The sequence below is a fragment of the Conger conger genome, chromosome 13 (assembly GCF_963514075.1).
Source record: "Conger conger chromosome 13, fConCon1.1, whole genome shotgun sequence".
Lineage (NCBI taxonomy): Eukaryota > Metazoa > Chordata > Actinopteri > Anguilliformes > Congridae > Conger > Conger conger.
Window position 1 is genome coordinate 45,177,480 of NC_083772.1, and position 15,313 is coordinate 45,192,792.

Below are 15,313 nucleotides of genomic sequence, written 5' to 3' on the forward strand. Positions count from 1 at the left end.
TGAGAATTTCAAAAAATAAGATATAGTTTATTCATTTTCTTGGTATGTATTTCAACAGTCCACAAGTCGACGTGCTGTTAAAAATAACTTGACAGTAATAACATTTTTACACATTAAACTGCCTAAAGCCTCAGACTGAACATAGTTTCTCTATATACTTCCAGAATCAGTTTAGCATGTTCCTCACACCAAAGAAACCACACTACTGAAAGTATAGCCCTTCAAAAGCAAGCAAGGTCACACACTTAACAAATAACTAATTACTGGAATGTAAACTAGGACTAACTGCTTCCAACATTTATACCTGAAACACCTTAGAAAATTGTAAAATAAAAGTATTTTGAGTAGTAGAAAGAGACAAACCTCACTCACCCCCTCTTTTTTGACATAACAGACACATACTGTACAATTTGTCAATACATCGGTCAGCCAAACATGGCTTTTTGGACAAAATGGGAATGTGCACACTGGAGGGGAGATGTGTATTCACTCCTCTGTGGAATGTTCTAGAAGGACTATGAACAGGCAACACTATTTTCCCTGCTTTCCTCTTTAACATAAATCCCTTTGGTTTGCTAGAGAAACAGAACAGGGTTTTTTTCCTCTCTTCAAAGCCAGGCATGCAGTCTGTGTCATTGTACGTGCCTCTGATTCAGTGCTGTTCCCAGTTTGCTGAATGGCAGCTGAGCTGGAGTAAAAAGTGCTTTTTCAAAACATCTGATAAATAACGAACGCTGGAGGTGAGACAGTGGGCATGACCCCACAGTGCAGCTAAAGAACATTGTGTATGTACTTTTTTTCTTCCTGTGTGTGTGTGTGTGCGCGTTTCTGCATGTGTGTCCTCCAGTGGTAGGTTCACTTCCTGTCCGTAGCTGTGGGCTCCTGTCTGTCCGTGGCGGTGGGCTCCTGTGTCATGGCGGTGGTTCCTGTGTCATGGCGGTGGCTCCTGTGTCGTGGCGGTGGTTCCTGTGTCGTGGCGGTGGTTCCTGTGTCGTGGCTGTGGGCTCCTGTGTCGTGGCGGTGGTTCCTGTGTCATGGCTGTGGGCTCCTGTGTCGTGGCGGTGGTTCCTGTGTCGTGGCTGTGGGCTCCTGTGTCATGGCGGTGGTTCCTGTGTCGTGGCGGTGGTTCCTGTGTCGTGGCGGTGGTTCCTGTGTCATGGCGGTGGTTCCTGTGTCGTGGCGGTGGCTCCTGTGTCATGGCTGTGGGCTCCTGTGTCGTGGCGGTGGTTCCTGTGTCATGGCTGTGGGCTCCTGTGTCGTGGCGGTGGTTCCTGTGTCATGGCGGTGGTTCCTGTGTCATGGCGGTGGTTCCTGTGTCGTGGCGGTGGGTTCCTGTGTCGTGGCGGTGGTTCCTGTGTCGTGGCAGTGGGTTCCTGTGTCATGGCTGTGGCTCCTGGCTCTAGACCCCTCCACAGTAGGAGTAGTCAGCCTTGTTGTGCATCACCAGCTTGTTGTCCACAAAGTAGAAGCTGTCAGACCGGGTCTCGTATGGGTACAGGATCATGTCACGCACTGCAACATACCAACAGCAGGAATATGCTCAGGAACATGACCCCAAGACCTACCACACAGCACACAGCCTTATCAACAGGGGTGCAGTTACATACATCTCCCAGTGCTTTCTTGGCAATGTAGTTGGCCTGAACAGTAGTTTGTTAGCATGTGTTCTGGGTAGTGTAGGTATTTAACACAGCTGTATTACCACTGTGTTATTGAAAGTATGCAGAATGGGCCTGTATAGCAAGTGGGCGTGGCCAGGTTGAGGGGTGGGGCAGGGTGGGTGTGGTCAGGTTGAGGGGTGGGGCAGAGTGGGTGTGGTCAGGTTGAGGGACGGGGCAGAGTGGGTGTGGTCAGGTAGAGGGACGGGGCAGAGTGGGTGTGGTCAGGTTGAGGGACGGGGCAGAGTGGGTGTGGTCAGGTTGAGGGGCGGGGCAGAGTGGGTGTGGTCAGGTAGAGGGACGGGGCAGAGTGGGTGTGGTCAGGTTGAGGGACGGGGCAGAGTGGGTGTGGTCAGGTTGAGGGGCGGGGCAGAGTGGGTGTGGTCAGGTTGAGGGACGGGGCAGAGTGGGTGTGGTCAGGTTGAGGGACGGGCAGAGTGGGTGTGGTCAGGTTGAGGGCGGGGCAGAGTGGGTGTGGTCAGGTTGAGGGCGGGGCTCACTGGTGTCCTCGGACAGCGGGGGGAACTCGTAGATGTGCTCGCAGGTGTTCTTGCTGCTGGGGATGCAGAAGCCGAACTGGAAGTCGAAGCTCTTCAGCAGTTGCTCACGGAAGAAGTGCCTCTCGATCATGCGGAAGTTATTGATGGGCAAGTCACCGACCACAAACTCCACACTGCAGAGCAGGAAATAGGGTCACTTTCACCTCTGCCCTGGATCTAGACATTAATAGCTAGGTATTTATTAATTAATGAGGGGATATTGTTAACAATCAGCAAACTTTTCAGAGTAATGAGAAAAGGAGTTATGCATGCAATTACAGTTGTATGAGTTCCGATTAACGCCAGAGAGACGGTGCTTTAACGCATTTGGATTCTCTCCATCTTCAGCTTGCGCTGGTAGAGACCTTATAACAACAGTCAGCTGAGTCACCTGTGACACAGGCACCCATGTCATCTGCTCATCTGTTCTCATGGAATCTTCTCACAAGAACGACAGGGGACTGAAGATTGAAGATCAATCATTCATAGAATCATAGCAATAAAAATAGGAAATGCTACAACCCAATAGTGAGGTAAAGAGGAAGTCCCGCCAAATGGCATTTCCGGTATACTGCTAAGTGCTATGCTAGCGGATTTCATCATAGACCGCACCAACAACATCATATGAGCAAATGCATCATTAAATCATTCCATGAACACAAAATTACAAGGCTCCAGATCATCCGTGAATTATCGCTATGCAGCTTTTCATAGCTTTTAAAAAAAGTTACGAGCGCATGGTCAGATTTGTGTATGACAAAGATGACGTTATCCACCCTAAGGTATACCAACACATTTGTGCCCGTGCGGTTTTGGTTGCCATCGATAGGCCACTGTGTATCCTATTTGTAATCAAGTTCATAAGTTGGAATCATGCCAGTTAAGTGGAATTTTTTTAATTGCATAGTCAGGATGATAAATTAATGCAGATGCAGTGTTCATGATATCAGGAGGGTCCAATTGTGGAAATTTCGTCACGATGAAAAGGAAAGCATTATGGGATGAATAATGCCATGTAAAAGCCTCTTTATCTGGGGTTTTTAATGTCCAGATACCAACCAGGTCTACTGTGCTCATAATATGTCATATCTCTGTTTGAATTTGGGTAATAATAGGAAGAATGATTACCTTTTCTATCTAAGGAGTTATTTTGTACTGTTCAATGTATTTTATCTTGTAAATTTAAAATGTTATCCAAAATGGTTTTAAAAGAAGACTGGGTCATCGTCATCATCCTTATAGACGTGAATAATACAAATTATGTTTTCATTCAACTCTATATTAAGTATGAGCCATCTTCCTCCTGTATCAACTTTAGCCTCATGAACCTTAAAATCAGTAAACCTAAAAACCTGTATGCAAAGTATTTGATACTTTTTTCCTTTAACCAATTAAATACAGCTCTTTACTTTTTACATTTGGCCAGGCGATTATGCTTATTTCACCCTGGGACATTTATAGGGATATTTTCATGTTTCACCACTATGGCAAAGGAAAGTTTGCATGTCAGAGAGTAGCATAAATGGGAATAAGAGAAAAAGACAGCCGAGTTAAATAAGCTATTGGTTGTCCCTCATCCCCATTCCAATTTTGTCCCCCTTCCCGTCAAACAGCGCCCTTCATCCATCCAGCCCCTACCCCCCTCCACCTTCCCTCATCCCTACACCCTATGTCTTCAGCCTCCAAAACTACCTCCTTCACCAAAACCATCACACTCCACCTGGAAGCATGCATCCTGACGGCCCCTTCCTGACTCCAGCCCACCGGGTATCGTAAGGTAATGCATGGAGATGCAAGCGGGCAGCTATTCTGCGTTACTGTATCACAGTACCCTGGATTGTGTTAAATTTCTAAATGCAGGTACCCCAAAAAAAAAAAAACTAAAATAAATAAATAATAATAATAACAATAGTAATAATAAAATAAAATAAGTGAAATTATAATAAGAGTGCATGTAACCAAATGGTATTGCAATTGGCCTATTTTACCGATAAGGATCTGGGCGAGAACATGCGCATACTAGCGTAAAAGAGAGACTTTATGCTCACAGTCCGTTATATTTGGGTCTCGAAACAGTCGCCCATTTATGTATCATTTATCCATGTTCGGACGCACTTTTTTATTTAGCTCTTTATTTTTTTTAATTTTTGGAAAAAGTTGCAACACCCATCTTATTATTGGCAGAGATTTTAATGCTATTTGTAACCCAAGTTTAGATTGCCCTACGGGTGAAACTTCAAACCATCGGTCCTCAGTTGCTTCATGAATGAAATTAACTTGGTTGATCTCTGGCGCATACGAAATGAAAATACCAGAAATTGCACTTTCTACTCAGCTCAGCCTTCTCCACAAACCAGCAGACTGCATGGCCTATTTGCATGCCACACTCTAGCTGGAACCGTGCGGAGGAGAAGAGACCTCCGACCAGGGGGATCAAGACAGCCAGACCTGGCGACACACCAGTGCCATCATCGACATAACCTGATAAGTTCCCTTGACATAAAATTGCATGGGACATAGAATCGCCTATACGGCTGCTATGTCACAACTGCTCATCATCATCACTGCAGGGGCATCTGCCCGTGGGCTTCAGCGGAACTGCACGGGAGGCAATATTCGCATGAATAGGGGGCACTTGGCCCAGCTCATAGCCACTTGGATCCTGCGTAGGAGCCAAATGCCTGCTATCACTTATGTGGCGGCTGTCCCCTGGAATATTGTATTTCACACACAATATAGTCTCATCCTCCATCTCTTCCTGGTCATAAAACCTGCCGTAGGAGGCTGCTGCGGAAAGCTCTTCCTCATCCCGCATGAGCGGCACACAGGAGGAGCTGCCTCGTTGGCAGGCTGGAGGTTCAATATGAGGACCTTAATCTGGCTAGCGCCTCTAACCTGCTGTTCTTAGGTACCGCAGTCGCCCAAACACGGTGCAGCCTCTTCCTGGTAGCAGTGACCACACCAGAAGCGGGGGTGGCAGGCACAGTGGCAAAACTACCAATATACCACCACAACAACAGAAAGTATCCGCACTGTGCCGCTAGCTGACTAAGCAGCAGGAACACTGGCCTTAAGGTGACAATCGCTATGCGAATGCAGCTGGTTCATAGCAGAATGCCTACACCAGTTTGTAGTTTATTTAGTTAAGATCAGCAGCATTTGGTAGCAATGGCTACAGAAACTACAACTGATTTACAGAGGACACGCTGACCCCAGTCAGTGGTCTCCTTGTTTGGATCAGCAGCTTTTAGTAGCCACGGCTACAGAAGCTGTGACTGTTTTCTTTGCAGGCACACTCTTGACTAGAATCCGGTGCTGTGGGCTATTACCAATAACATGAAATAAACACCACTTGACAAGCCACAGAGAAAGCAGGAAAGTCGGATGCCTGCTTATCATTCTCTGCTATTGCGAGAAGATTTTTAGGAACAGGTGTGGATGATGTGGGTACAACAGGTGACTCTGTTGTTATAAGGTCTCGACCTGCGCATGTGTAAGACAGAGAGAATCCAAATGTGCTAAAGCACCATCTCTCTGACGGTCAGAAGGAATGAAATAGAACAGTAATTTACAAACTTTTTTTTTGCGAGAGCCCACACAAACACACACACACGCACACGCGCACACACACACACACACACACTCTCTTACACACACACACACACGCGCACACACACACGCACACTCTCTTACACACACACGCACACGCGCACACACACACACACACACATATGCACACACTCACTCGCGCGCGCGCACACACACACACACACACACTCTCACACACACACACACACACACTCGCGTGCGCGCACACACCCACACACTCACACTCACTCACACACTCACTCACACACTCACACACGCACTCACGCACGCACTCACGCACACACTCACGCACACACTCACTCACACACACACACACACACACACTCACACACACACACACACACACACACACACACACACACACACACACTGACTGACTGACTTACGTAGCTCCGACCCTCCGTAGCTGCAGAAAGGCAGGGGTGAACTGATAGCGGACGAACCGGCCTGCGTTGGGGTCGAAGTCTTGCTTATCCCCGGCTCTTTCTGAGTGCCACAAAATAAACCTGTTACCACCACATTTACAGTACTGTGCAGAAGTCATAGGCACCCTGACTGTATTATATATATGTTTCTTTTTGTGTGTGTAGTATAAAAGAACACATGTGAGATTTCCAAATATTCATTTTCCAAAAGATTTAATTTTACAGAGACATTTTTGTATTTAATTTCAAAAAGTAACATATTACTGTAAGCAATTGACTAATTTTTAGTTCTCCAACATGCTTGGAACAACCTCCCAGCTGATTGTCTTAGCCAACGCTGTCCTGCAGTTCTATATCTCAGAGAAGTGACGCACTTTTAATGCCGAAGGGTGGTCACCATAAATATTAATCTTGGTGACTATTCTGCCAAATTACTAAAATGTAATGTAAAATGTATAGTACGTTTATTTAGGACCTTTCATTTTATTTTTTTTGAAAGAATCTTATCTGTACACAATGCTATGCAGGTGCCTAAGACTTTTGCACAGTACTGTACATGACACACACACCTCAGATACATTACACCGCACAGCCAACACTGTACCAGACTGCTGCAGAGTGACCATACACCCCCACCCTATAGAGTTTTCACACAGGCCTGCTCTATAGGGATCATATAGGGGCACCACACAGGCCAGCTCTAAAGGGATCCTATAGGGGCATAACACAGGCCTGCTCTATAGGGATCCTATAGGGGCACCACACAGGCCAGCTCTAAAGGGATCCTATAGGGGCATAACACAGGCCTGCTCTATAGGGATCTTAAAGGGGCATCACACAGGCCTGATCTATAGAGATCCTATAGGGGCATAACACAGGCCTGCTCTATAGGGATCCTATAGGGGCATCACACAGGCCAGCTCTAAAGGGATCCTATAGGGGCATCACACAGGCCTGATCTATAGGGATCCTATAGGGGCATCACACAGGCCAGCTCTAAAGGGATCCTATAGGGGCATCACACAGGCCTGATCTAAAGGGATCCTATAAGGCTCTATAGGGTCAGAGTTGGTGATGCTCACCGTTGATGGGGGGTTTGGCGATCTCAAACAGTATGGCCCCTGTCTCCATGTCTCGGATCCTGAATCTGGTGAAGTCGATGTTGTGAATGTTTTCCTCAGGAATGCACAGGTAACCTGCAAGCAGAATCACATGACTATCCGTCCACAAACTGAATAGGGCAGGAGAGACTGAACGGAGTGACTATGCTAGCAAGAATGTCAGAACCCGTGGGTTGAACTTGAAGGAGGCTTCTGACGATTTTGCACAACGCTGGTCAGATGCCTTTGAGTGGGTAGATAACTTATTTTCAAGGTGTCCAAAGTGCTTGAATTGTGCCAATAATTGAAGCCACAGAGTACTGATACATTGAGACAAAGTGTTTGTTACTATAGCTATCTCCATGATACACACTCATCTTGGGAGACTGGATTTTCACAAGCTAGCTACCCTAGTATATCAACTATCAATCGCTAAGGTACGGATGCTGACTTATCCAATAATAATTCTTGCTAGTCAGCTAGCAAAGTTAAGATAAAACCACAACTATAACGTCCTTATGAAAACAAACTAGCTAGCTAGCTAGCTAACGTTATGAACAATTACATGTACATCTATATGAACATCCATAGAACATTTCAGAAATATGTCCTAATCTCCTCACGTTTCTGCTAATTAGTCATTATGTGCTTGAAAGACTAATCCCTACATGTATACCGTATGGTACTGTACCCGACATACAGCATGTCACCTGTTATTTGTTTCCCGTGTTTTGGATAATTTTACAGGTGGGCATACAGTAAACGGGGAGCAGCAGAAAACAGTACTGATCCCAGAACACTCCACACACAGGTAACAGAGGGCAGGAAGGAGTGGGAGAGGGAGCGGTGAAATCTGAGAGAAATCGTTTGAGGGAATGCCCTTCGGCAGGTTTAAAACTGAGCAGCTCTGAACTCCTAAACCGCTTGAATTGCATTTTCTGCCTGAGTGACTTAAAATGGTAGCATTTGATTGACAGTACAGGTTGCTAATAATTGACTCTGGCCAAACACTCACAACACTTCCCTGCCTGCGAGGCCGTCAACTGCAGCCCTAATCTCCAGGAAGGCATGGCTCCATTGAGGGCAGGTAGGGATACTGTTTGCTGATTGGTCCAGGCAGCTTACAGGGGGCATGGACATTGAGTGTGACGCTCTCGCCCACCCAGAGGGCTGAAGATAAAATGGCCGCCAGGGTCAGGTGCTGTTTATAGACGCTAATCCAGCAGATTAGCCAGAAGCTAAAGACACAGATATAGGCCTTCAGGGCCTGCACTGTGGCTGTGAGAACAGCGGCCCATGACTGCAGCTGCTGCTGTCATCAAGACAAAACATATCAGATGCATACCATCAAAATGGGCCCTTTGACAGTTCTCAAACAAAATGGGCACTTCAGCAGTTATTAAGAAGCTTCCTGACCACCAGAGGGGGCTGGTGGCCACTTACCTGGGAAATATACACGCGTGCACGCACAGATACACCCCAGTACTCACCTCCAACCTCTATAATTACAAAGGAAAGTCAAAGCTATCCCAATATTTTTTTTTAATTGTATATACTCAACAACAATCTTAACCTTGGAGGCTTTATAAACTATATAGGGTTAATATAACAATAAAATAACAAGAACATAGTTGGTAGAACGTAATACAAATGTTTCCACAAAAAAAAAGAGAATTGAGAAAAGGGTATAACCAATTGTAAAAAACTGTAAATATACTCTATACTTGTATATACGCCATTCCTGATGTATAATATAATTTATAACATTGCATGCCATTCTTATTTTACATTGGAATCTGTAGTTTATGTAAAATACAAATGATGCTTCAAAGAAAAAACGCCACCTGTTTTTTGGTCATTCTGTTCTGAGTGACAAATCTTGTTGGGCGATACCTGTGTTATCGTAGAATGCAGAGATTTTGAGATGCATGAAGTGCTTTGGTAGTCTTAATGCATTTTCGTAAGCAAGATTACAATGAACAAACTACCAAGCTCTGAGCTAAACAAAGCTGTGTGCATATGTGTGTATGTGCGTGTTCTCATTTGTGTGAGTGTGGGTATGAGGTGTGTGCGTGTCTGTGTGTGTGTGTGTGTGTGTGTTTGCATGTGTTCTTGTGGGTGTGCCTGTCTGTCAGTCTGTCAGCCTGTGGGTTTCAGATCCTGTCTCTCTGACAGAACCACAGAACAAAACAGCTTCTTGGGGGTGTAGAGCTGTGAAGCTGAGAATCAGGGGCGAAATAGTGAGGGGAATTATTCAACTGTCCACTCATCACACCTACCAGACCAGCATTCCCTGCTCCTAGACCAGCATTCCCTGCTCCTAGACCAGCATTCCCTGTGCCCAGACCAGCATTCCCTGTGCCCAGACCAGCATTCCCTGCTCCGAGACCAGCATTCCCTGCAGACCACCCACCCCTCATCCTGCAGAACACCTTGTCCCAACAACATGGAGACGACAAGAAATACATTCTGATGGTGTACAAAACACTGCAAAATCTGGCACACCCACATGCATTTGCAAGTAAAACTGCTGACCACTGTAAAGTACTGTTTTTGCGAATGCGCAACAGTTGCAGTTTCGTTACACAGTTGAAAAAATGCTGTGTTGTTTTATGCAAGCCTAACAAATTATACACTGTCGGAAACGTAATGTCATTATCTAAAATTATTTTTAGTCATCACTTCTAGAACATTTCCATAGTCGGTTCTTTGAAGAGCTAAGGTTATACCCGGCCCAGGGCCAGTGAGATTTGAGGGGTTAATTCTGAACTAATTTAATGCTGGGTTTGGTCAGGGTTAAGGTCATAGTTTTTATTTCATATGGTTAGGAACAGCTCTATTTCATCATCACCTGTCATTTATCTGTAACAAATGATTGAGGATTTATCTGTAACAAATGATGATTGTTGAATCTTGCCAAAGGAAGGTGTCTTGGTAGGTAGTAGGGGTGGGATGAAATATTGTGACACAAAAAATATTGTGACAATATGGATTGTGGAGCTTAAAACTGTATTGCAAAATGACAAATTCATTATTCACAAATTCACATAACCAACAATTCTCAAATTAGCCAAAGGACAACCATTTGCAACACCTTTACTCAAGTAGATGAGTAAGGAAATGAGCAAATGCAGAGATGTTTATATGACTCAAAACCTAACGCCGTTTTGAGTTACATTACATTACATTATTGGCATTTGTCAGACGCTCTTATCCAGAGCGACGTACAGTTGAGCAGGAGACAATGCTCCCCTGGAGCAATGCAGGGTTGAGGGCCTTGCTTAAGGGCCCAACGGTTGTGCGGATGTTATTGTGGCTACACTGGGATTAGAGCCTTGTGTGTCCCAGTCATTTACCTAAACCTCTACACTACAGGCTGCCCCCCTTTGTTGAGAACAACAGATTTCAGAACCTGATTAAAACTTTCGAGCGCACATTTCAGTTATAACGTAGCCTAGTCCCAGCCCTTTACAGAGATCCTAAACAAAACGTGACTCAAAGGTTGAATGCTGCCGGCTACGTCTCGCTATCGACCGACGACTGGACCTCCCGAGCCACCCAGTCCTACATCACAATCACACCCCACCCCAGACACTGCACTACAGTGTAAATCTGTGATATCACCCAGTCCTACATCACAATCACACCCCACCCCAGACACTGCACTACAGTGTAAATCTGTGATATCACCCAGTCCTACATCACAATCACACCCCACCCCAGACACTGCACTACAGTGTAAATCTGTGATATCACCCTGTCCTACATCACAATCACACCCCACCCCAGACACTGCACTACAGTGTAAATCTGTGATATCACCCAGTCCTACATCACAATCACACCCCACCCCAGACACTGCACTACAGTGCAAGTCAGTGTGATACTTCTGTTCTGCACTCAAGTGTAAATCACTGTGATATTTCTGCTCTGCACTAGAGTGATGTTCTGATGGAAGACTTCCTTAGTTGTTTGTTGTTGTGTAACATCTAGGCCTAATGCTCGTCTTGAAATAGTCAGGTCTAACTCAATATGCACCCCGGACCACCTGTTACCTAATCTCACTCACAGGATTTGTGCTGCACTGGGAATACTTTATCTGACAGATTAGCGTGTAGCGGAACTGGGGGCATTATAATCCAGGCACACATTAATCGGTCTCCCAATATTCCTCTGCATTTAACACATTTGTGTATATACACTCACTGAGCACCTTATTAGGAATACTATACTAAAACTGGGTAGGGCCACCCTTTGCTCTCTGGCATGGATTCCACAAGATGTTGAAAATGATCCTTTGAGATTATGTTCCATGTTGACATGATTGAATCACACCAAAGGTGTTCTGTTGGATTCTGATCCGTTGACAGAAAATGTCAGCAATAGGCAAATCTACTACATCTGCCTTCGTCTGACATTAGCTTGCAATGAAATTAACTCACAGTACAGGCTGGTCGACCCGGAGGTAAGCTACCCTGCTGACAAAACAGCTCAAACTAGGTCTTGAAACAGCTGGTAGCTGGTTGACCAGTTCAGACCAGCTACATACTTAACATGGTTTGATCAGCTCAAGCCATGTTTTGAAATAGCTGGCAGCTGTCATTTCAAGGTGGACATAGCAGGATTTTACACCAGGGTAGTAGATACAACTAACTGACGAGGTTAAATCTGGTCCCGAATTTCAGAGTAACGTTTGAGAAAGTGGTGCTGTAGGTAGCTATGCCGTAACAGGCTACCACAGTGTAAAACTTACTTTCGGTGATCTTCTGCAAACCAAGTACATCTTCTGGAGTAATGATGGGGTTCCCGAGTAACTGCTCCTCCGTGGTAACGAGAACACCCGCGTCTGTGGAGTTGCATCCTGTTTTGACTTTCATTGCTGTTAGTGATTCGGGTTTCTGGATCGACTGACTGCCGTCGATGCTGCAGGTGGTTCCGCCGCCCTTGCTGCTAATATTATTAGTAGAGCAAGACTTCTTAACGCTGTTGCAAGATGGGTCCTGGCTATCGTACAAGGCAGCCTCTCCACACAGAGAGCTCATTCTCCCCCTCCCCTGCAGTGTTGTTAAGATACAAAACAATATCCCTCCCTCATCCACTCAGTAACCAGCAGCTCGCTCGTCCAATGGCTAATTCAAATCCCCTTTTCTTTAAACCGTTTACTGTCGTCCGCCGTCTGTACGAGACAGCAGAGGATGCAGTAGAGGATGCAGCGTGCGTTCAGCCGAGCTAAGTTTCTCTGGGGAGGAAGCCGACAGCGGTGTGGTCACATTTTCACACTCACGCAAGCGAAAAAAAACCGCTGCACAGAGTGCGCATCGCTTAGGGAAATGACGAACTCACTGTGGCTGGGACTGGGTAGAAATAAATTATCTCAAGCTAAAACTATAAAATGCCTAATCTTCTGTGCTGGACCTTAACATAACGTAATAGCCATACGTCTGGCACGCCGCGATCTGGTGATATGATACAACACGATTTTCAGACGTTTAGACAGCGGTTAAAATGGAGTTCAGTGCTGTTCATTTGTGGGGTTTAAATGTGCTAGATTAGTGCCTACACACAACCACCGACACATAACACCGCAGTTGGACACACGTTTCACATTTGTAAAAATGTGCAGCCTATAGATGCCAGTTCGATAGATCCAGAATAAATTAGATCAAAAATTGATTTTTTATCTAGATTTGTTAAACAACATAGGACATATCAGACCACCCAATTTTTAAGTGAGCAAAAGTATTGGAACATGTCACTGACAGGTGTCTCTTGTTGCCCAGATGTGTCCTGTTAGATTGATTGGTTAAGCAATAAATAGTTCTGAATGTCTACTCTTGATTTTAGCCTTGGGTTTTCCCTGTGAAGACTGCATTTGTGTTAGAAAAGATGAACCAACATGAAGACCAGAGAGCTGTCTTTGGGAGAAAAGCAGCCATTTGGAAGCTTAGAAAATGTGAAATCCGAGCCAGTGCACAGGCATTGGGGACAGCTTGTACAAGAACTTGGAATGTCCTGAAAAAGAAAGAAACTGCTGGCGTACTGAGCAACAGACATCGAACAGGTCGACCAAGGAAAATAACAGCAGCTGATGACAGAAACATTGTGAGAGCTGTGAAGAAAAACCCCAAAACATCAGTCAGTGCCATCACACACAATCTCCACAGGGCAGGGGTGAAGGTATCTCAATCAACCGTTCAAAGAAGACTTGGAGAGCAGCAATATAGAGGCTATACCACAAGATGCAAACCAGTCATCAGTAGTAAGACTCAGAAGGCTAGAATCAAATTTGCAAAGAGGTACAGAGATGAGCCACAAAAGTTCTGGAACAAGGTTTTATGGACTGATGAGACCAAGATTAGCCTCTACCAAAGTGATGGAAAGGCCAATGTGTAGAGAGAATGGATTTGCTCATGATCCAAAACCTACGAGCTCACCTGTGAAGCACTGTGGAGTAAGTGTCATGGCTTGGGCTTGCATGGCTGCTTCTGGAGTGGGCTCACTAATCTTTATTGATGATGTAACTCATGATGGTAGCAGCAGGATGAATTCAGAAGTCTACAAAAATATTCCGTCTGCCAACTAACAGAGAAATGTGTCCAAACTAATTGGGAGGAACTTCATCACGCAGCAAGACAATGACCCAAAACACACTGCCAACACAACAAAGGACTTCATTATGGAGAAAAAATGGAAGGTTTTAGCCTGGCCAAGTCAATCACTAGACCTTAACCCAATTGATCATTCATTTCACCTCCTGAAGAGAACTCCCCGAAACAAACCACCGAAAGAGGCCGCAGTAAAAAGGCTGCAAAAACATCACAAAAGAAGAATACAGTTTGGTGATGTCAATGGGTCGCAGGCTTGATGATTATTGCAAGCAAGGGATATGCTACCATATATTAAGTGTTATTTATTTTCATTTGCTTAAATACTCTCTGTTCCAATACTTTTGCTCACCTTAAATTTGGGAGGACTGATGCCAGAGGTGCTATGTTCTAAGTAGTTTAAGACATCTAGGTGTAAATACCTGAAAATAAAAGATGAATTTCTGAAATATTGTCTTGTGTTTATCTTTATCTCAACCCCAAATGGATTCAGTGTATTGCAAAAACAATGGAATTGGCCGAGCTGTCCCAATACTTTTGGAGGGGACTGTATATACTAGTCCTGAATTTCAGGGCACCAGTGATATGATGGAAAAAGGTTTCACAGGTGTTTCTGATTGGTCAGGTGGGGCTGATCCCTTCCATGGTGCACGCATGACCGCTTTAAGTATCAAGTCTTGATTCTAGGTTTTGGTTTGCCTTTTACTGCCTGTTACTGGTGTTACTAGTTGATAAAAGTCAAACAAGGCTGAAAAATAAGAAACCTACTCACAGGCCAAGGAATATATATAAAATATCAAATAAAATATGTAATATTTAATACAAACTGAATATCTGCCCTTTAACCACATGTGAATTTAAATTGTGGATGTGAATATAGAGACAAATCAAGAAAGAAATGTTGTTGTCCCAAGACTTCGAGAAGTTCAGTTCACATAATATATCAAAGTTGTCTTTTAATTCTTTACTAGTGATTGGTCCGTCTACGTGCTATGTGATGATTGTCAGGGGACATGAAATACAAGCTTTCCACATTTATTCACAGATGTCTTCAGACCGTAAATGCAACAGGTGAAACACAGACGAATGAAAAGAGACAACAGAGCTGCTCTGGAGCATGAGCTCCTGACAGCTGCAGTATCTGAGGTGTGAGATCTTTTATTTTTCAGAGGAAATTCACTTTCCAGATGCCAGCATCCCTGAGAAAGATACAGTGGAACAATACTTTGCAGAATTGGTTGTCACATAGGCGGTTACAAACCTGCAGAAGTATTTTGTCACAGTAGCGCTGTAATTCCGGCTAACCTCGCTACCAGTCCTTGCTACAAACCATCTCCTCTGGCGCCTCTCGCGCGCTCAGAATATACTGGGCGTCAT

The 15,313-nt window shown here is 44.8% G+C and overlaps 1 protein-coding gene across 2 annotated transcripts; it reads right to left on the reverse strand.

Moving 5' to 3' along the window:
* On the reverse strand, positions 1-12,933 carry unc119a (unc-119 homolog a (C. elegans)). Of its 2 annotated transcripts, XR_009704602.1 has the most exons (6): positions 12,085-12,933; positions 7,314-7,427; positions 6,193-6,292; positions 2,159-2,331; positions 1,280-1,512; positions 1-1,218 (listed from the first exon to the last, which is right to left on the reverse strand). XR_009704602.1 is itself a non-coding variant. In XM_061216648.1 (5 exons), exons 1-5 carry the CDS (start codon positions 12,371-12,373, stop codon positions 1,400-1,402), a joined length of 789 nt encoding a protein of 262 aa, XP_061072632.1. In that variant the 5' UTR covers positions 12,374-12,933; the 3' UTR covers positions 1-1,399. The 2 variants fall into 2 exon arrangements, 1 of the variants encoding a protein (XP_061072632.1); XM_061216648.1 differs by having other exon boundaries at positions 1-1,512.
* Positions 12,934-15,313: the final 2,380 nt, after the last annotated feature.

Excerpts from the sequence above, each read along its gene's own strand:
- unc119a (XM_061216648.1), bottom strand. The coding sequence starts at position 12,373 with ATGAGCTCTCTGTGTGGAGAGGCTGCCTTGTACGATAGCCAGGACCCA. Across the intron at positions 2,332-6,192 it reads CTACGGAGGGTCGGAGCTAC|TGTGGAGTTTGTGGTCGGTG; the intron begins GTAAGTCAGTCA and ends CCTGCTCTGCAG. Across the intron at positions 1,513-2,158 it reads CCCGCTGTCCGAGGACACCA|TGCGTGACATGATCCTGTAC; the intron begins GTGAGCCCCGCC and ends GGTATGTTGCAG.